Below are 21,894 nucleotides of genomic sequence, written 5' to 3'. Positions count from 1 at the left end.
GGAAAGGGCAAAGTCACTGCAAATATGAATTATATTCAGTTCCTCAAATAAATATAATGGTAAAGTATTGCCTTGCCTTTAATTCTGCCTGTTTAAACCCTGGAATTTTTCTTTCTGTGTATAACAGAAATTTTTCTTATACCAACAAGCTACTGTTTGACCCCTGGTTTGAGGCAGCCCAGGTAACAGGCCCTGGGTCTCCCCTGGATGAGGTATTATGGCAGGAATATAACGTGATCCTGGAAGTAAATTTGAGTGTATTTGGAGGAGGGGGGGAAAGCAAAGGGCAGCTACAGTGAGGAACTGAGTGCATCGTAGGCAACTGCCTGGAAGCAAGCATGGGCCATCTGCTCGGGAACTGTCTGGGCTTTCAACAGGAGGTTCAGTCTAATAGGACTTAATGGTCTCCAGCTTTGCCTTGGCATGAGTCCTTTTGATTCATGGCAGTCTCCTGGATGGTGCAGAAAACTCTCCAAAACAGTACGTTGGATCCATGGGTACATTGATCAGCAAGGTGCTTGACAGAACACATATAGCTTGAAACACAGGAGTAGTTATGGTGATTTCAATCTGAGTGTGAACATTTGCTTCCTGCAAGGTATTACATGTACAAATGCACACAGGTAGTTTATTTCATGGAGCAAATCTTTGTGAAAGGACATGCCCTTGGGGTGTGGCTTGAGAAGATGGAGAGTTGGTCAGCAGTGCTGTGCCTGTACCTCCACTTCTTGTGTCCACCTTGTCTGGCTGTTGACCTCACTGTCAGTACCATGGTGCCAACCCAGAGGTTTATGGACTGTTGGATCATTAAACCACTGAAGTTGCTGATGGACTGTTTGGCTGCAGCAAAGAGGACAGAAGACGTAACTGGGGCAGAGTAGATGGGAAAACCCGCAACTGCAGGGTAGACTGGCCAGTACCGTGCGTGATTTGCCCATCAGGGAAGAAATAAAGGGTTTATGGAAAAATTTATTTCTATTTAATGTCAGGAGCTGGGCTTTTTCTTAAATGCCTGCAGAGTGTTTGGGTGATAGGACCTGGACTGCAGAAGAGGGTACAGTAGCAATTCAGTTTGTCAATGAGCTCAAAGGCTTCATCCTTTAGTCAAAACTCAGAATTAAGGAGCTTAAGTGAACCATTGACCAAATATAGTTCGCTTCTGCAGATTCTCCCTTATATTTGAAATAAATGTCACTGTATATGTTAAACCAATGTTTTCTGTAAACCAGTGTTAAACCCATACTTGTAGTGCTGCTGCAAGTCAACCTTTTCCCCATGCTTTCAAAGAGATGTTGTGTTGAGATCTTTTTACCTTACCAGAATTTTTTCCTGTAGCACTTCAATTTTTTTTTGCTTTACTTTTCTGGAATGTTTTGTTAAATATAAAATTTTCATTGCTTCTAACCCCATGTTGAATATTTCCCAGTTCTGTCCTATGCATCTTTTCTTGCAAGCTCTGCATTAAGATCTTCTTCCTTTTTTTCCCATTTTAGCTACCCTGCAAAGGATATAATGTTTTTCCTTTTCCCTCCTTCCCAAACATGTCCTACTTGTTTTTTCACTTAGATGGCCCACCATGCTTTTTCTCAAAGACATCACCATTTTTGAATTTATATCATATAAACTCACACACAAACCTGGGAAGAGGAAAGGCGGCAACAGAATGAGAAATACAGCTACGTGAGGATGTGTATCTGCATGTGTAGTTTACATTTTACAAATGTGAAATATCATAGTGCTATATGGTATTTTGCCTCTGCTTGCATTTCTGACCTTGATTTTTATATGATGTTGAGTTTAAATTCACCAGACTACCTCCTGTTAGGTGTATTCAAAGATGAAACAGCTTCTTAATGTCATGAGGATTCCAAAATTAGCTTAAAAGCTTGTTCTGGATGAGAATGCTGAAATCTAATGTTAAATACTGGAGATAATATTAGGGGTTGCACAGTATCATTCTTGATGCTAGCATTCCAGAATGAGGAGCAAAATTAACGTAACAAGGTAAAGTGTGACATGAAATTTATCATTGACAGAGTCAAAAAGAAACTATTTGCACTTCACGTTCAGCATTGTACAAGTAACTATAATAATGATGCTTCTTGCCAACCTTCTTTCAAGCAACAAATATAGGACAGGGTCAGAATCAGAATGCTAGACTTAAATAAATCAGTGAGTTTTGCCACAGATTTGCTTTTGAAAAAACATGCATTTTTGTTTCTTCATGTATGACTTTTGGAGGTTGCATTGAGGTTTATGATGTTTTCCTTTTGTAACATATAACATAACTTTTTTTTCCTTCTGGTTTTATTTTTTTTTTTAATCATACAAGTGTTCCAGGCGAAGTTCTGTGGGCTTCACTATTCAAGATGCCAGACTAGCTTTTCACAATGGATACCTGAAGGCTGTTATGATCCATAATTGTATAAATGACACATGTGCTTAGAGTGTTCAGATTTTTATCCCAAGAAGAATTATTTTTTTTTTTATCCCGTATGAACAATAATCTCCCCCTTCAGGAAACCATTACAGTTCAGGAAAGATGCTTTATTTAGTGCCTGACTTAAAGAATACTTTGAAATAGCCTAGATGTTAAGTGCATACTGAAGAGTTATTGTAACAGTCAGCCCAATTCTTTCCAGATACAGATTTACTATGGCTTTATTTCCTACCGAGTCATGTAAAATGTCAAGGAGGAAGAAGGGGCTGTGTAATGTATCAGTTGGTCTGAGGCTGCATCATGCCTTGATTACAGAGGATAAAAATCTCAACACTGTAAATCTGAGTTTCATTAATAGATTTGGGCCCTAACAGGGATACTTCACCCGGACTCTTTTTGGTGGGTTTCTTACATACCACATGTTATTTATAAGTGTATGTGTGTTTTATTACTGAAAGAATGAGGTTTAATTTTTAAAAAGATTAAAGGGACAGACCTATTTACAATCATATGTGTGTATTCCCAGCTGTATATACATGTGTGCACTTTATTCAACCTTATGCACTCATGTGTGCTAAAATTTATGCTGGTTTTGCTGGTTTCTTCCAGGGGAAGACCCTGAAACAAGAAGAATGAGAACTGTAAAGAATATAGCAGACCTAAGACAGAATTTAGAAGAAACTATGTCCAGCCTTAGAGGGACCCAGATAAGCCACAGGTATACTGGTTTTGTGTAGATTGCTAAAAATTTGGACTGTAGGAGTACTAATTGCTGAATGAATTAGAGGCTTGCAAGGGAAAATTAACTATGACACTAACCATACTGTTTGCTAGTCTGCCTCAACAACATAAATGTGACTTTAATATACTTTACTGTCAAAATGTCTTATACAATCAATCACAAAGATGGTTATTGTTTCATATGCATCTATTTAGAAGCCTATAAAATTTATTTTAGGTTATTTTATAAGTAGAGGTTACTGTTTACACAAACAGATGTGTACACATGGAGAAACACACACAGAGAACTTTTTTTAAAAAAATATATGTTCTTCCAGCCTTTGCTTTTCCTTGTTTCTCAGGAACAGAGAAAGCACCGTTCACTGACTTCTCCATTTTCTTTGGTAGCACATTGGAAACAACTTTTGACAGCACTGTGACAACTGAGGTGAATGGGAGAAGCATACCAAGCTTGACAAGCCGGTCCACCCCAGTGACTTGGAGGCTAGGGCAGGCCAGTCCTCGGCTGCAGGCAGGAGATGCCCCGTCCTTGGGTGCCGGTTATCCTCGCAGCAGCGCAAGTCGCTTCATACACACAGACCCTTCGCGATTCATGTACACCACCCCTCTTCGCCGAGCAGCTGTTTCTCGCCTTGGAAATATCTCACAGATTGACATGAGTGAGAAGGGAAGTGGCGATTTGGACATGTCCTCTGAAGTTGATGTTGGTGGCTACATGAGCGATGGGGACATTCTTGGGAAAAGCCTCAGAACTGATGAGATCAATAGCGGGTAAGTAGCAGTTTTTCCCCATTTGAGCTAATGCATGATTGGCAGGTTCAACAGGATTTTTCTAACAAATTTTGGCACACAAGTGGAGGTTGCACCATGGTTGCTACATAAAAATATACATATTAAAAAAACCCAAAACAAAACAAAGCACCTAAGCTGCCAGTGTTGTTCTCACCTGCTTTCAAATTCAATTCTTCTTTAACATCAACATAACTTTGCTATAAACTTTGATGAGAGTACAAGTACTACTTACTGGAATTTCTTAGTTATCTGGTAAACCATGATTTTGCACTTGCGCTGGGATGGGTATTCTTTTAGTATTTTTATGTTTTATTTGAGATGGTGGGGATTAGATGCAGCTGATGAAAAGCTGACAGCACTGTCTTTTCTTTGTTTCCACTTCAGCTATTGTCTAGTATAGTCTGTGTGATAGGCCTTCATTGCAGTTTTTCAACTGTGCATATCATCTGACCTGCAGGAATATCTTTTCATAGAAGAACAGATCAGTCACTCTCCTATCATACCCAGGAAGAAGAATGACAATTATTTTTATTTTTGTTTGCCTAACCAATTGGTTGACTTTGGGGTACTGCATTCTCTGTCTTTCAAATTACTATTTAACAATTCTTACATAAATCTTAGAACATAAGTCACTTCACTCCTATGCGTGTTAGAACTCCTAAAGCATAAATCAAAAAAAAAAAAGAAAAAGAAAAAGCTATGTTATTGTTTTGCTCATACTTAAATTACTGTTCAGTGCTGCTGTTGGCATCTCAAGGCTGCTTGGTGGCTGAGGTAACATTGGTTTGAACAGAAGTCCCATAGAGTACATGGCCATGTCACACCACACTACTTTGCTCTGTATACATTTAGGACTCTTGCTGTCAATGTAATCTTTTAGTTTGAAGTATAGCTATGAGTAGAGAACAGTGACTGATGAAATTGGATATGATACATTCCTAAGGGCAAATGTAAATCTGTGATAAAAGCTGTCTCTAGAGTAGTGTCTCACCTCAAGCACCATCCAAAGATAGATCTCTAGAAAAGGCATCACTATAAAGAAAGCATATTCCTGTATCTCCCTGGTGCCGTCTCAGTGACTGTGAATGGAGCACTGCTGACAAGGTTGTCCACAACATAGCATTAGTGGCTGTCAAGTAGGAGGCCATATTTATGTGTGCTAGAACAGAGAAAAGACACATGGATAATGTAATACTTTAATGCCTGAAGACCTTTTCTCATAAAAGAAATATATATGCTGCCTTTGACGGATGCATGGGTTTATCTAAAAAAAAAAAAAAAAAAAGGGGAATCCTTTGCAGTGCCTGGTGAGTTGTATTAATCAGCTTATCACATTAGAGAATGAATATAGTCATCTTCCGTGACTTTTCTTTGCATCTGTAATAAGGATGACTCAATAGATAGTAAGTTGCAATGTGCTCAGTTAACATTTTTAGGTGTGGTAAATGTTAAAAGCAAGTTAATAAGCTCTGAAATTTCAGGATTCACTGAGGCATGCAAAGTCTTATCTCCTTTATGCCTCTTCCATTTTCAGTTTAATTACTTTAAACACTTGGGGACAGGAATGCAGCAGTAATTAGAAATTAGTGTGAGGAAGGCCTGTTGCACTTGTAAAATCTCTCCGTTCAGGCCTTACTTACACAGGAAAAATTCCATATAAACTGGGTTGCATTCAAACCACAGCTAAATTTAATATGCAATTCCAGAGCCTGGGAACTTAATGCATAATTCACCCCTAGTTAAATAATACGTCAAAAAGTCTAAATTTTGTCTTTAATAAAAGGATAAACCAACCATGCAAGTGTGACAGTTAATTTACCTTTGAAAACAAATGTGAAGTTACTTTCTGCAGACTGCAGATACCAGGTTTTCAGAAATCCCTTGCTGAACTTCAGGCCAAATCTTACCAGTGCGTAAAATGCTTCAGAATTTAGTCAAAAATAAACACACTGGCCCTTTTTGTTTTAGTGCACTTGAGGTTGCCTTCATCCAGATTGCCACCCAGGACATGATGTTGCCTCAAACTTTAGCTGTCGCACAGGGCTACCCTGCCACAGCTTTGCTCTCAAAATCCACACCAGCTCACCCACCCCAAACTGTGTGGGTGGAGGCTGGTGCTTCTGGGCTGCTGTATTAGCCCTGCAGTCTCTGGGACAGCTGATTTCAGTTAAATCAGCTCCCAGAAGGAACTCCAGGGAGATGGCCAACAGAACATCTGGAGCACCGGCGGTGTGTGTGTGCCTTGGCTTGTGCCTGGGAGTCTTGTGTAGAGTTATTCAAGTTAAATATTTATGTACTTGGACACACACTTTGACTGAAAGATGGATTTGAGTGGCACCATTTCATGGCTTAAGGAGAACTTGTGTTAAAGATTATTTGAATTGGGAGTGAACTCCAGTAGATCATTTTCACCATCATACTAGGATTGGGACTACACTTATTTCAGTAAGCCTGTAAATTTACTTTGAGCAAGTTTACTGAGCTATACCAAACTTTCTTCTGTGCCTGTATACTTCTGTGTTAAGTGCCTTACATGTGCACGCTCCCTCACAAATAAATGTGTGCAAGCTCTGTACGAGGTTGCTGCACTAAAGTTGCCAAAAACTTCAGGAGGGAAATGTAAAAAACAAGAGCCTAAGAGGAAAGACAGTTTAATGAAAGGTTCTTTGAGAAAATAACGGACAGGTCTTGAGAGTAAGACAGGCTTGCGGCAGCGCTCAGTTATAAGCACCAAGACCTCTCTTAGAGATATTAAACTGTAGGTAGGCATTCCAGAAATTATTGCTGCTGCTTGAAATTCAGAAACTTTTAATGGTTCTCTAGTGAGTAAGCAGCACTATACTCACTGTTCGATTCATTAGTTATTCATTATAATGTGAAGTGATAGGAATCAAGCTGAAGGAACACAGATAGAAACAGATTCTTAAATGTCATTGTGAGGGCTTCAGTGGGTATGTCTTTCATATCTGAACAAATGCATCCCAGGATTTGGGTTCTCAATTTCTGTTCCCATTTAGCTATTATTTGACAAAACTGCAGTACTTAAAATGCACTTAAAATTTTTGAAGATACTTGGGAGTTTCAATCTAAATATACTTTAATAAAACAGATTGGCCTGTAAGCCATCACAGAAAAAGACAAATGATCCTAGAAAATAGGCACATATCTGATCTCCCTGTACTCGGCACACAAAGTGAGGATATTTAGTATAAGCCTACCGTCTAATAAGACAGCCCGTACCTCAAACATTTGAATTCCACAGTCCATTAACTTTAGAGTGAAACATCGTTGCCAGATGGCTGCATTTCGCACTGATTGACCACACATTTATTTTCAGGTACATGACAGATGGAGGACTCAACCTATATACAAGGAGTCTGAACCGAATACCAGACCTAGCTGCCTCTCGAGACGTCATTCAAAGAGGGGTTCATGACGTGACTGTGGATGCAGACAGGTAACAGTGCTTTGCTAAGTAAAAAACTATCTGAGCTCTAGAGATACTTTTCATCCTTCACACCTGCTGATACATCCCCATTTTGTTCATAAGGAATAGCAAAGGAAAGCAAGTTTCTGAGACTGCTAGATTTCTGAGCGCACAACATGCTAAATACCACCATGAGTGGGTAAGAAGCAAACTTCTCACATGGGAAGGGGACTTAGGAAGAATTTATTGTTGAAGATGTAAGATAAAATATTAAGAAGCCCAGACCTTACTTGCAATCTTGAGTCTCTGAAATGGGACATGGTTTCTACAGCGTGCCTCATCAATTGATAAGCACAGGGAGAATACACACAGTCTCTAGGAAGCAGAGAGTTTGTGTGTGCCTGATGATGTGGGTCAGAGCATGCATTTGGTGTTGGCTGAAACAAGAACTCTGGTCTTCTCCACCCATTTTGCCCTCTGCGGGACCCATGAGCAGTTGGAAATGAGAAGTGGGGTTATATCCCATTTTATATGCAGTGTGAAAAAAGAAACAACACTATCCTGCTCTTGTACACGTATATATGGGTGTGAGCATAAAAACACGCTCCCACTAGTACTTCTGCAGATTAGGCAAGTGTTTTCTGTTTCTTTTCCTTGAGCTTAAAGTAGATTCATATTGGTGGCTTGTATCCATGTCTGAAAAATAAGAATTCATTACCCAACTTTTGCAGAACTTAGAGCTGTCAGTTTTGAGGTTTTGGTCAGACCATCGTAGAGATAAGGAGCAGCTGCCAAATTTGGCAGTCTTCAGTTTTAGGGGGTTGATTTCAGTCCCATCTTTTTAAAATCAAGTTTCCTTTAACGAAAAAAAATGTTTTTAATTGGGAATGGAGAAAAATTTGCAGAGTGACTCTGGTTTTACAAACCCAGCAAATCAGTTAAAGAAGTTCTAGAATATTAACCTAGGTATGATGATAATTTTTACTTCTCACAGTTCTCTGGTGAAAATATGCCTGTGACAAAAGTCAAGAATAGTCTGCATTAGTCAAACAGTGCATACAATGCATCAAGATGAAGATAATTTTCAGCTGGAGAACCAGTTACTTATAAAAGAAGGTTGCTTTAGCTGAGATATTAGCATTTGTTGACCTTGCAGAAAAAGTCTATTTTAGATAGCAATTCAAATGAAGACGGCTCGGTTCTTTGGAACGCAAGCACTGACATGATGCAAAGACCAGAGAAAGTGTACAGTAGGCGTTTAAGAAAATAATTTGGATAGAACTCAGACAGTAACAGAAGGAGAAAATGAGAAATTATATGTGGGCAGGAAGGACTTTTGTGGAGCTCTGTATGTGAGAACAAGAACCTTAAGCTCAAAGTGGTAGAAAGGGTGGAAAATTCTGAGGCTGGGAGTCATGTAATTAAAGACAGTCTTGCTAGCACCCCCATTTTTGTATGTTTCTATACCTTTTTTTCACCTGGGAATGAAGTTAGTAGAGTCCTTCCCACCATGCAATATTCACACCCAGGTTTCAAATCACACTCATTTTGCCTGAAAAAAAAAGAGGTCCAAGTTAAGGGGGTTTTAAATTGTTCCTAATATTCCTCAAACTCTAGATGCCACTCAAACACTTCGTGTTTGTTTTGCTTTGAAGTATTATTTAGTAATGTATGTGTTAATTTGTTCTATATAGCATGCAGGTATGTGCATGTTTTGCATGTGAAACCACAGGGAGGCTATCATCAGTTATCAATGAGATTGTCCAACATTTCCCAGTATATAAATATGTTTTGGTTTGTTTGTACAACTTTGTCAGAATGGCTAAAAATATTGTGTGTAAAAACTACTCTGCTGTTTCTGAGTTTTTCATCTCTGAGTCTATCGCTTGCCAGGTTGTAAAGAAGGGACTTCAAATTTGTCGGGAGATTATTTTGGGTCTTGAGTGAAAAGTTGACCAATTTTATGCAAGTTACAAGGCTTTCAAAAAAATGGAATTCATGTGTATTCAGGAAAGATTTATTTGATCGCAACAACTAAAATCTCAATATATTCCATCTGCAGTGCGCATTTGCATACTGCTCTTGACATTAGCAAACTGCACAAGCAAACCCCAAAGTCATTTTTGAGCTTAAAGCCTGCAGATGTGAAATAGGGCTTACCTTGTAATGACTGCTTTCCCTTACACAAAGAATGAAAGCTGAACTCCTGTACTTGTCTGGACCCTCTAAACAGGGTGTCACAGAACATACTAGAAGCTATCATATAATTAAAATCTTTATCATAATGCACAGGCATCAGGGATTTAAATTATGGATGTTCAGACAATTCTGGCATTTTCTGACCTTTCGATGCTTGATTTTTACAACCTTAATCATGCTTTGTTGACATAGATTTTGTGTGTGTGTGTGTGTAAATGTATGTTATTCCTTGAACTAGGAAAAAAGGTTTAGGAAGTGGAAAGAATGAAATATTTTTATGAGTTCTGATGATAACGAAACACATGCTTGCCAAAATGGTTCACAAAAAACCTGTATTGGGTCAAATACACACATAAAAGGTTGTTTATGTTGTTCTTCAACAATGCGTGTCCCATTTATGATATGAAATCAGGTGGAAAAAGCAATACAGAGATTGCCAAGACTCTCACTTTGGTAGGATAGGTTTTGGTCCTTCACAACAGCGTGGATACCTGAGATTACATCTTATCTCACATAGCATTTTAGATCTTATTTTTTCTACTCTGAACAAAAAATAATAAGGTTTGTGTCAAGGCTTCAAGGTATGTCTTGCCACCGGTATGATGAACTTCCAAGAGGATTATTCTTCTCTTTGTCATCCCTGCAGATATGTGAAGGACATACGCATTTTGGACTAGATGACCTCTGAGGTCCCTTCCAACCTGTGATTCTCTGTGGTGTCATTAGTATAAGCCTTTTTCATATTGGCATGATTTGCCCTCACCTTTCTGTTGTAAAGGACTGTGCTGGCATCTTTGTGCAGGCAGAAAATAAATGATAGGCTGCAAATGTCTGATTTACATTAGCAATGAGGAGACAAGTTTCAGTGTTCTGTCCATTGTTAGAGCCAGCAACCTTTGCTGACAGCAGTCCCATGTTCTTCATGAAAACTGAACTTGGGTTTTCTCTGACAACCTAAATTACAGCTTCTGCATATATTTTAGAACTTTTTCTTTTTGTGAGCTGCCAATACATTATTCTTCAGAGAGGTGGGCTGATGATATCTGTAAGGGTAATACCGTTTCTAGGAAATATATACTTTCAGACTGATTCTCATTTCATGAATAAGTCAGGAATAATTCATTGAAATTAAGGGTATGGAACTGGTGTAAAACGACAACCAGGTCCCCAGTTTGATTCCACTCTAAACTGGTTTCAGATAGCACCTGCATCTCTGCTTCTTGCCAAAAAGCAAAGGGTTGAAGGATCACCATGTGGAAACCTAGCCTGAGAGAGCTCATCCAAATAATAATATCAAATTGCTCTTTAAATGACTTCATAAAAAGTTAAACTCATGAATGCAATATAAGCCAAGGCTTAAGTGTTGATTGCATACTGCTCTGGAAAGCACATTGGTGGAGAAAGGAGTACAGCTTATTTGCTTGTTCTATGGAAAGAATTGTAATGGTTCAATGAAAGGCTGAAGAGACACTGGCAGCATCAGATATCAATGGTTTTATCATTCTTCTTTTGATTTCTTTTTTATAATTTGGACTTTCTTTTTGGTGTATGAATGCAATTCCTTGCAATTTACCTTCCTTCAGATACCATAAGAAATTAATTAGAAAGGAAGATGATTGATTCTCTGCAGCGGGTGTAACTTGGGATGTGGCTGGGAGACTTCTCAGTTGTACGATATTACTTTTCATTTATTGGTCTGTCTTCCTCCTCTACACTCTAGCATTTGCCTTCTGGGACTCTTAAAGGGAGTATTTGAGGAACATTCTTGGAGTTCAAAACCCTTTTCAAAGTAAGATGAGCCAAAAGAGATTAGACGTAAACACATAAAATGAATTATGTTCTTGGGAAGAATAAGGTTTACTGAAAAGTAAGTTGCAGTGTTTCCAAACCACCCTGTGTTGTCCATAAAAACTGTTAGGGAAGTTTAAACAAGCCCTTTAAGAAGGGGATATAGCTCCACTGAGTTCAGCCATTGTCTTTACACCCCCTATACCTGCTCAATTTAGTGCACTGTATAAAAAGCCACGGTTTCCTTCACTCTCATCAGTCAGCAGTCAACAGAAGTTGTGCAACCACTTTCCCCTCACATCCCTTGAATGCACTATTCTTTTTTTTTCCTCACCTTTTCATGGATGAAACCCAAAGCTTTAAAGGTGCCTTATGCTGCTTAGTGTGCTTTTTATCATGACCTGCTTCAGCTACTTTGCTGTTGCATTGAATCTGAGCCCCCGTTACACAGAGTTCTTGTGCACAGGGAGTCTTTAAAATGCTTCCACCATCTGTCACATGTGCAGAAGATTTGGCAGTTGTCTCAGACTAGCTCTGGATGGCCGGTTGGTCTCAGCCAAACCATAATCACCATAATACATTATTAATTATAATTATAATAAAATAATTCCAGATTTTGCCTGTCATTTATTAACTAACTTCCTGCATGAATGACTATAAGTCGTCTTCTGGTGTTTGTCTCACTAGATGAGCCTCAAGTTGGAATACTGTACTTTTGGAAAAAGAACTTTTCCAGAGTTCAAAGGAATACTGGGAGCCCTGTTTCATAGGGCGGGTAGTATCAGAAAAGGCTGAGAGACATCATGAACAGTAACTTAAAATCCTAATAGAATGCAATGCCTGTTCTCATGCTGTAAAGTTTTGGCCGCACATTGAAATTGCTGATGTGATTTGGAATTTAATCCTTTGGGATGTTGTTCAGTGAACATGCATACTTTATGGATTGTTTTTCTACCCCGATGCTTCTGGGTGATGTGTATTTCAGCACTGCACTAATACTGTGCTTTCTGCCATGTGTCCCTGCAGTTTGGTGTTCTGCCACGTTGCAACTATTACCTGTTCGGTTTTCTGCTTCTGGTAGCAGGGTGGGAGTTACTATGAATAGTTCAAGGAATTGTATACAGCACAGTATTAGCGATATTCACTGTGTGCATACATTCAGCCCTCTTCCCTTTCCTCTGCCTCCCAACATTTCAGCTGCGTCCAACTCTGGGTACCAATGTCTATGGCAATAATACAAACATTCATCCCACAGATATGAAATAGCAGACCATAAAATAGATATGCCTACTTCTTGCTCTCTAAGGCTTTCTTGGGCAAAATCAAGTTTTGCTACAAATCAACTGTGCTGTGTAGGGAAACTTTCTATACCTTTGCATCTGCCTCCACCACTAAAGTATGCCTGTTGTTGCTATTCTGTGCACAACCTAAAAAAGTCATTATAGACCTTAAAGTCATGGTTCATCCAATTGTGTGATCTGCTATAATTTTCCTGTCTGTGATTTTAAAATATTAGTAAGTTCTTAGGATACTGAAATAATTATAAATATCTCTACCTCACTGTTTTTGCAGTTATTGCTCAAATATCTCCAGAAACCATAATTAAAGAATCTCTCTTGTGAAGCAATTTACATTTTAAACTGTTTTTACTATTGTTGCTTTCTTCTATACTTTTAATCTTCCATAATGTCTTCTCACAGCTGTTGCTGTTAACATTTCCCACCATTTACTTTTATTATTCTCAAATGATCCTGCATTTTCATAATCTCTGATGTAAATCTGTCCTCATTTTGGCATCTGTTGGGCTATCGAGAAAGTTACCAGTTACAAGTATCTATTTCAACGTGTACCTCGGTTTTTATTTTTTTCTGCAAACCAAGGATGCTATATTTAAGTACCTAAAGCAGAAATGTGTGTGTGTCCATGCATGAAGAGCAGAATAATTGTGTCAAAAGGAGCACTCCTGGTTTTTTTGGCTCATTATGTTCCTAAGTGTTCAGGATCTTTGAGGATAAATACCTTATTTTCAAAGGTGTAATGAAGAATACAATTTTCAGGAATATGATTTTGTTAAGCATTATTAATCTAGAAAGAATGGTATTTGACTTGAGTATGACTTTGTTTCTGGTCATGATTTCTAAAGTAAGGATTTGGACAATAAGCAGAGCAACTGGACTTTGATCTAATTTTGTGAGGTTGTCTCTTTCCTTAGTTGCCTTAAATATCTATAGAAATTGCCCATAGAACCACAAACCAAAACATGGAAAATTTTAACAGCTGTGTGAGTTTTTAGGTCCAGATACTTTATTAATATCAGTGACATAAACAAACTGCATTGTTAGCATGCTGTCACTAGTATGTTAAACTGTCATGATCCTGCAGCATCATGTCTGCAGACACATTTCTTTGCAACCAGCTTACATAAGGAAATGACATTCAGAAAAGGCAAGAGCAGTGCATGGCAGATGTTTACTCTAAAACAAGACCGAGCTGCAAGTGATTATGTGACACGAATGACAAATTAAGTTTTCTCTTTTTCATTTTTTGTCAAGTGACAGAAAGAGGGACAATATCAACTAATTCCAGTTTATATGAAAACGGAATTCTTGGAAATAAGTTTTTAAACTTTTGCAAGGAATGGAAGCGAATTACATTCTCATGCGATGCTAAATGAGCTGAGCATATAGTTTGCTGTAGGGTCATTAAACTGAAGGCTGGCTGTTTACTGCTGATGCATTTAACATTCTCACAAATCTGCTTTTTCAAAGTGGATGGTGTGGAGCTAGGAATTAATGTCATGCAGCCTATTTGCATTCTTTATTTCTGCTTATGTCAAAGTTTCATTTAGATACTTTAAAATTATTTGAAGTGAGGCTGGACTTTATCATATGTTAACAGATTGCTAATACTTCCCTTGAGTAAAAATGCAGATGGTTTATTTTGATTGTAATCTACTTCTGAAGAGAGTATCAATGTATTTAATGACAGCTACCTAAGATGGAGTTTACAATTTCAGCAGCAGCATCATTGTGGACCACTACTGTATTTCACTGTTATCAGCAAAGGCTAACGTATGCCTCCTTTGCGTTCGAACAAAACATGGGTAGCAAGATTTAAATCATTACCCAAAATACCCCAGGCTTGAACACAAAATTTAAGAATTTGAATCTCCTGTGTGATATGTATTTGAGTCCTGAAGTCAAGCAACAAATGAAGTTCGTTAAAATGTCATGATTTGTTGGATAGCTGGAGGAAAAAAATGTATTTTTAGTCTTCTATACGGCTATTAAAAAAAATTATATTGAAATTTGCAATGGGTGCAGTTGAGATTGTGTTAACAAACACGGTGTATTTTAGACAGATGTTTCATGAAACGGAATACATAAATTGTGATTTTGATAATTTAGTATTGGAGATGCAGCAGCTTGTGATCACTAAGTTATCTTTTGTTCTAAATTGCCTCAGAGAGACCTACTTCCTTGTGGAGTAAAATATTCTTGTTTCTTACCGAAGAGTAATTTATTTAAGAACTGTTTTTATAACAGCTACTTACCAGATTGAGGTAGTTCTTGGTAGGCATATACATGCACACTTGGCAAACAAAACATATGGATTGTAAGAATGTTCCAGTTAACACTTTCATAGAAAGTAATTCATATGTAACACTGTAAAAATCCTTTGCTTTGGATTTATTAGGTATAAGTTCCCTTTAAAGAACATTTTGATTTGGCAGCTTTAGCAGACCTCTAAAGCAATGAGAAACAGGAAAAAAGTGGAGAGCCATCACGGTGCACTTTTTTTAACCACAAGAGGTAATGAGAAAGGAGTAAAATGATCTGCTCCGACATCTACGTGCGGTTGTTTCGTACACCTGCTCTTCCTCCTAGTTGGCAGATAAACAAAACAGGTAGGTGAAAGGAAGGATAAATTAAATTAAGCTTAGCATCTTAAGGGTGTAACTGCACATTTGCTGCTTGAGCTGTAGGGCTGCTTACAGTGTAAAAGAGGAAAATTGCAAGGTTTTGACCCTTTCACTTGCAATGTGCAGCTCTTAGAGCAAAACAGTACTGCTCTCTGTCCTGAGGCTACGGGAAAACAGTGATGTTCAATACATTTTGGATTGGCAATTGCATTGCAAGGGAACTTCATCATTAGTGGCTAAAAAAGACAGCTGGAATCCAGCCGAAAGCTGGTCACAGGTTAGCTATGATTAGATAAAATTAAAAGAAGGATGTACCTAAGCTGTGCAGGTTAAAAAGCACAGAAGCCTTTTATTTTCCAGAAAAAGAAACGGACTTTCAACCCTGTAGGCTGGCTAAAGGCAGTGCTCAAAGGGAGAGAGCCTGAAGGGAAAGCTGGGAAGGATACAGCGTGGCAGAAAAACTGCCAGCCAGTGCAGAGAATACCCCTCGCTGCGGGACACTCTCTGTGGAGCACAACATGTGTTAACCTTTCCCTTTGAAAAAAAATCCCTCCGCTTGCTTCTATCAACATCTTTCTTATAAATCTTAACTATGTCACCTCTGAGTCTTCTTTTGATGGAGAGAGGAAAAGACGATCATCCCTCTTCAATCTGTTCTCCGAGTGGCATTCTGGAGGCTTCCTGCCCCTCTGGAGCCCCTTGTGACAACCTCAGCTCCGCACAGGGAAACGTTTGGTGCAGCAATGTGCTTGGAGTTTGTTTTCTTTTGAAGTTACAGCACTAATCTCATCTGTATCTAATTGTTAAAATATTAAGTCTTCAAAGATTTCCTTTGTAAACAAAAGACTGTCATAACAATTTAAGCAGGATCAGATGTGTAAACTTAAATAGTGGAACCCTCAATGCATTTTACAGAATAAGTGTTTTACAAAAGGATACAGTATAGTTATAATTCAAACCTGCTTCGTGGATTGAATAATCTAAAATACATTATTTGAATGAAATTTTTTAAATAGCTTTGCCTAATTACAATTTGCCTGAACCAATAAGCTTTTAATCAGTTACCTTTGTCCATTAGCTTTAATTTCCAATGAGCTAAACTTTCTCTTATATTCCTTTTGGTTGCATTATGCTGTAGATCAGTTTCGTACTGCAGAATAGAATGTAAAATGGCTGCTAACTCTATTAAATGCTGGGTAGGTAAATTTACAAAAGCAAATAGTGCTTTTCTGCATTTTAAAAGCACGTGTAGTGTTGGAAATAATTGCATTGCCCTGGGAACCACAATAATTGACAGAACAGGTGTTTGTCATTCCTCAAAGTGTGTTATCTAGAAATAAATCTTATTGATAGAAGCTAGAGTCTTTTATATTATAATATCCTACAATATTTTGTTCAGACTCAGTATACTGACTTAAAAGTGAAATTAAGATATTTCAAGTGGATAGGATTTCAACCATTTTCTGGAAAAGAGACTACAGAGACAGAAAACATTATGTATTACATACCTTCTGACTGTTCATTAATGAACAAATTAATACTGATAGCCATTGCCTAAAAATCTGAAAATTTGTTGATTCAAACTACAAATGCACACACAATTTTATTAGCAAGATCATGAACTTTAGGAACAAGACATGAGGAATAAAGGTAGGCTGTAATTATCTTCATTTTTTAAATCAAGCCTAGACCTTTCCATAAGATATTTATTGCCAAATTCAAATACCAAAGTAGACAAAATTTAATGAGTGGTCTGTGTCTGGGGTTACTAGAGGACATGTAATGCTTTATGAGAGGCAAGTGATCAATAAAGATGTAGAATTGTCATGACTCATGAACTACCATCTGGAGGCTCTTATGTCTTTCTGTTGACTATACCAGGAATGTAGCTAGACAGCTAGCTTTTGTTTTATGTTAAGATGAAACACACCTGTTTTGAAGAATTTTTTTTTAAAAAAGTTGCTTTTTAAAATTTTAAATAAAAGTAGTCTAGTGGAGCACTGCAGTGAAGTGACGAGCCTCTATGTAGTTACATCAGCCACAGCATGACATGATATACTGTCATCCATGGATTGTCCCTTAGTAGAAGGAATTACCTACCAAGGGATATTAGGAAAGCTCCATTTTAGGAAAACCAGTTTCCTTACAGCAAAGCTATTGAAAGATAATTCAGCATGTTTCTTTAAGGTTAAAGAATTATTCTTTTTCCTCTTTGACTTAAAATCTTTCCCCTCCATGAAAAGAATTGCCTCAGTGTTCAATGTATGAACCAAATCTTCTGATGCATTAAAAAAAATAACAACTGGATTGGCTCTATTTTACAAGTATTTTCCCTGAGTTCAGTACAGAAAGAAATTTATGATCCCTTGTTTTGTACATCTTTCTTCTCTCTTTAATAATTTAAATTAATGATACAACAATACTCCTGAGAAATGGATGAATATAAAGTGGATAAACTCAGTAGAAAAGCATGTAGGAAAAATATTTTTTGCATATTAAAAATATTTATTAAAAATAAAGTATGTTGGCAACAATAATTTAGAGCCTTACAGATAAACTGTGAAAGCTAATATTCTAACTAGATTTTCAATAGCTTTCCCTATACAGCTATTTTCTGTAAATTTAATGATTGTATTGGATTGGCAGAGTGAGAAAATTTTAAGCCTGGGTTTGTACGTCTGAGTGTCATTCCAGCATGCCATTGAATTGCTGAGTAGTGGTAAGTGAGCCCAAAAAACTCGGACTCAGATTTTGCAGATTTCCAATGTGGGCAGTAAGAACAGCCTTCATCACAGAAAATTTATGACAGATAGTTTATAAATTTTGGATTGATGCTTTGGTGAGATTTTGTCAGATTCTTGGACCTGCTTCAGCTATTTTGTACAACTCAGCACAAAGGCGATAAATACTGAAGATAGCTGGTCAGCAATGCTACGTGCAGTATTGGTCCTCAGTCTGTAGTGGGTTTGACTAGCGCTTACTTACTGTTTTCTTGACAGGAGCTCCATTTCTTTCACGAGCCGTGGCTCTGATACAAGGGGGAACCGAACGATGTGATATTTGTTGTCCTAAAGCTGCAAGCATCTTCTCCACCACACCGCACTCTGAAAATATTAGCTGTCATCCTTTCTCCATAAAAGTAGCTGTGAAACCCAAATACTGAGTTCATTTCGCTAAGTATTGAATTACCAAAGGAATAAGGTCCTTGAGCTTCCCTTTCAAGAAGATAGCAGTGCATTTCTGGGTTCACAGTTGTGGCCTTGCCATAGGTAATTATTAGGATGCCAAATTGCTATCAACTTTTTAAAATTAAAGAAAAAGATAAAAAATAGTTTATTTTTCATTAGATCACAGGTTTTGAAAGAAATTTCTATCTTGATAATATATCCTAAGTAACATCAAGGACTGATCACCAGCTGCAGCTTTTTATAAATAAACTCTAACTAAAGGGAGCTCAGGTTCTTTTGTGGATGATCCTTCTAGAAAGTGAATACTCCTCATAAAGCTGGCTTTGAAGGGTGTCTCCTGCTTTCCAACCTCCTGCCCTGTTCCCTCCCCACCATCCATATAGTGGGTGCCCCTAGAGAAAAAAATCATGATGACATATATCCAGAAATTCACTTAAACCTTCAAAAAAGCCCCTGTAAAATTTACTAGGTATGGTATAAAACAATCTAGTGGCTGCCCTATACTACAAGGACAACCAAAGCTGCCTCCCATCAGTCCTGTGGTGAAGGAAAATACACACAGGATATGAAGTCATCTTTTTCCCCTCTCTGGCAGCTGTGATGTTTTACACCAGCGTCTTAAAAATGAGGATTCATTATCAGTGCCATGCGAAGAGTCATTCATACAATACAGCAGACAACAAAGGACAGTGCTGTCATTTTTATGTGAAATAATTCATCTGTTTGGGAGGAGACTGATGAAGACTCCCCTTTCTCAGGAAATTCTGCTGTTCATGCTACCAGTTTGTGGGAAACCAACTTGCCTTGTTTGAGTAACATTTTTATGTTTTGTTCCTGGTATCTCAGTTTCATTTTGCAAGGAGAAGTTGGGATAAAAGCCCAACATAAATTCTAGGAAGTGTAAACCCAACTTAAGTGTCTCACACTTGGTTTTATAGGATCTGTATTTGAAAACCTGACCTCAGCTATCAGGAAATAAATATGGTCTAAAATGGAAAAATAGGAACATTTATGAAAAATGAATAAGGACTTTTGATTAAAAAAATGAGAACTGTAAGCAATCTGATAATTTCAGGATGGTTTGCACTATTAAGGTCACAAACCTGTAAGTAAAACTAGATTTTCAGAGGACAGTGTTAGATTTTTACATGTTTACTATTAATCTTTCAGGCAAACAGAAATACACCTGAGTGATCTTAAAACAACTGAATCTTCCACTGTTAATTGTCTTCTATTTCATCTTCGAATGTTTTCCCAAAATATTGTTTGCAAAAGTGTGCCATAATGTAGCGATTTTGCCAAACATGTCGGCAGGTCTTCCTAAATGGTATGTGATCAGATTGAAGAGCTGGATTCGTAAATTATAGGTTTAGCAAATTACTTTCTCTTTTCATTTGACCCTGGAGAATTCCCTTAGGAGAAATTTGTGGATTAATGTACATGTCACAGAAAGCCTCTGCTCTTAAAGGAAACTCAGGGAGACATGAATCTTACTTTTCTTCCCTGTCTTTTTCTATTCCTGATAGGAGAACAAACACCAGTATGTTGAACCACTATGATTTTAGAAGATGTGTATTTATTTTTGCTAGAACAGTCTCATGAGAATATTGTGTGTCTGTAAAATATCGAATAGGCCTAAGATTTATTACATGCATTTTAATGCTTGGCACAGTGAAAAAGGACAGCTCCTACACTGGACGCCCCCCCCGATGCCTGCTTTCTTGTGGGTCTCCAGTGCACCCCCTACAAGTGATGCTGTATTTGCCATTAAAAACTTCCCAGAAAGGATTGCGCTAGCACACTCTAAATTTTCTTTACAGTTGGCCAGGGAGTACTCAAAATGATGTAGTACTTTCCTAAGCAGTTCTTCAAAAGTAGTATACGTTAAAAGTGACCCCCTTGGCCAGGCTGAACCCAGAACAGGAGGCTTCCAGAGACACAGCAGAGGAGGGACTTCAGCATGAAGAAAATGCAAACCATGTTATTAATTTTGTACAAAAGGAGAATTATCATACATCTACTAACACCTGAAGTCCTTCTAAAGAGAATGCTGAAACTGTGCATAAAATACGTCGAGGAGGAGACCAGTATATATCCACTGTGTGTATATATATCTCAAGATATATATATATATATGTCTCAAAATATATCGACTGAGGAGACCACTGTTCTCAAGAGTATAGGTACCATGACAAGTACAGTATGCATGCCTGTGTGGCTGCCCTTTGGCTCTGGTTAGTATGCCAGCAAACTAAGACCATGTAACATCCTCATCCAACTCTGAAATGATATGATAGGCTGTTGACAGAAAAAAGTGTTAAGTATTTCTGCAGTGTCTGGTTTTGGCATGGATTCTATGATTGGACCTTTTATTGCAGAGGATGTTGGCCAGGTGCAGAGAGAGTACCCAGCCCTAAGTGTTCCTGCAACGCTGCTGGCAGCTCAGAGTGACCTGAGAGCTCAGCATGGGGGGGTGTTGCTCTCTGAGCTTCATGCTTCAGCTCTTGCCAGCTGCTACATGTAGCCACACTGTCGCCCAAGAACCCTTTGAGATGTTCTCAATTATAAGAAGCATTTCATTAATTTTCATTCATCCCCAGATTGTGGAAAGCCAGACATGGCCTGGAGGCATCAACGTATTCTGGATGCAATTGGAATGGACGAGTAAATTTAACCTGCAGTAGTTGAGTGTGTAAAACTTCAGCCAGATAAAGGAGATAAAGAAGGAAAACTGTATTAAATCTAGATAAATCAGTGCTGTATTGTGTCAGGAATGGAAAGACATTTATCAGCATAGTACTTTAGAGTAATATGCTATAGTGGCAAAAAAGTACTGATAGTTTTCCTTTGTGCTGCAGTTTCAAAGTTCTCTGATACATATTTAGATGCCAGTTTGTAGTAAAGTCTGTGTGTCAGCTCCATCAGGACTTTGTGCAAGCCCTAAGGATCAGATGGCTTTATATTCTACTCAAAGTAAAATCTCATTAAGCTAATATCAGAGGCTCTACAAGAATGTATGGCAGCAACTATTTTTAATAAAAAATAAATAATTGAATGTGTGGTGTGTAGCAAGTTGTAGTCTTTAACTTTATACACCGTTTCACTTTAATGCTCAGGTTCCTTTAAATTTCCACTAGTTAAAAAAGTGCAAGGCTTTTTTGGTTTCCCAGTATATATTTTTTTTTTTATTGTTAAATTACTTATTTTCGGCTGATACAGAAATAGTTTATTGGACAAGAACATATACAATGAGTTATGCATTTCCCGAAAGTTAGTACTATGTTGATGTTTCCCTATGAAGCTGTTCCATTTGCTCTTTTTCTGTAAATTTTAAGAGAAATCTTAGAAATCTTTTGTTTTAAAATTATCACTTGTAAAGCAAGGGGTTTTTACAGCC

General features: G+C 37.9%; 1 protein-coding gene across 5 annotated transcripts in view; it reads left to right on the top strand.

Moving 5' to 3' along the window:
- NAV3 (neuron navigator 3) overlaps nt 1–21,894 on the top strand; it is a 409,880-nt gene that overhangs the window by 296,482 nt on the left and 91,504 nt on the right. For all 5 annotated transcript variants that reach the window (XM_075080754.1, XM_075080751.1, XM_075080753.1 and 2 more), the window contains exons 10-12: nt 3,050–3,158; nt 3,569–3,952; nt 7,311–7,430. In XM_075080754.1, the coding sequence (XP_074936855.1) occupies nt 3,050–3,158; nt 3,569–3,952; nt 7,311–7,430 (613 nt within the window). The remainder of the gene's footprint in view (nt 1–3,049; nt 3,159–3,568; nt 3,953–7,310; nt 7,431–21,894) is intronic.

This window comes from Phalacrocorax aristotelis, chromosome 1 (genome assembly GCF_949628215.1).
Source record: "Phalacrocorax aristotelis chromosome 1, bGulAri2.1, whole genome shotgun sequence".
Lineage (NCBI taxonomy): Eukaryota > Metazoa > Chordata > Aves > Suliformes > Phalacrocoracidae > Phalacrocorax > Phalacrocorax aristotelis.
This window is presented reverse-complemented; position numbering and strand designations above follow the sequence as displayed.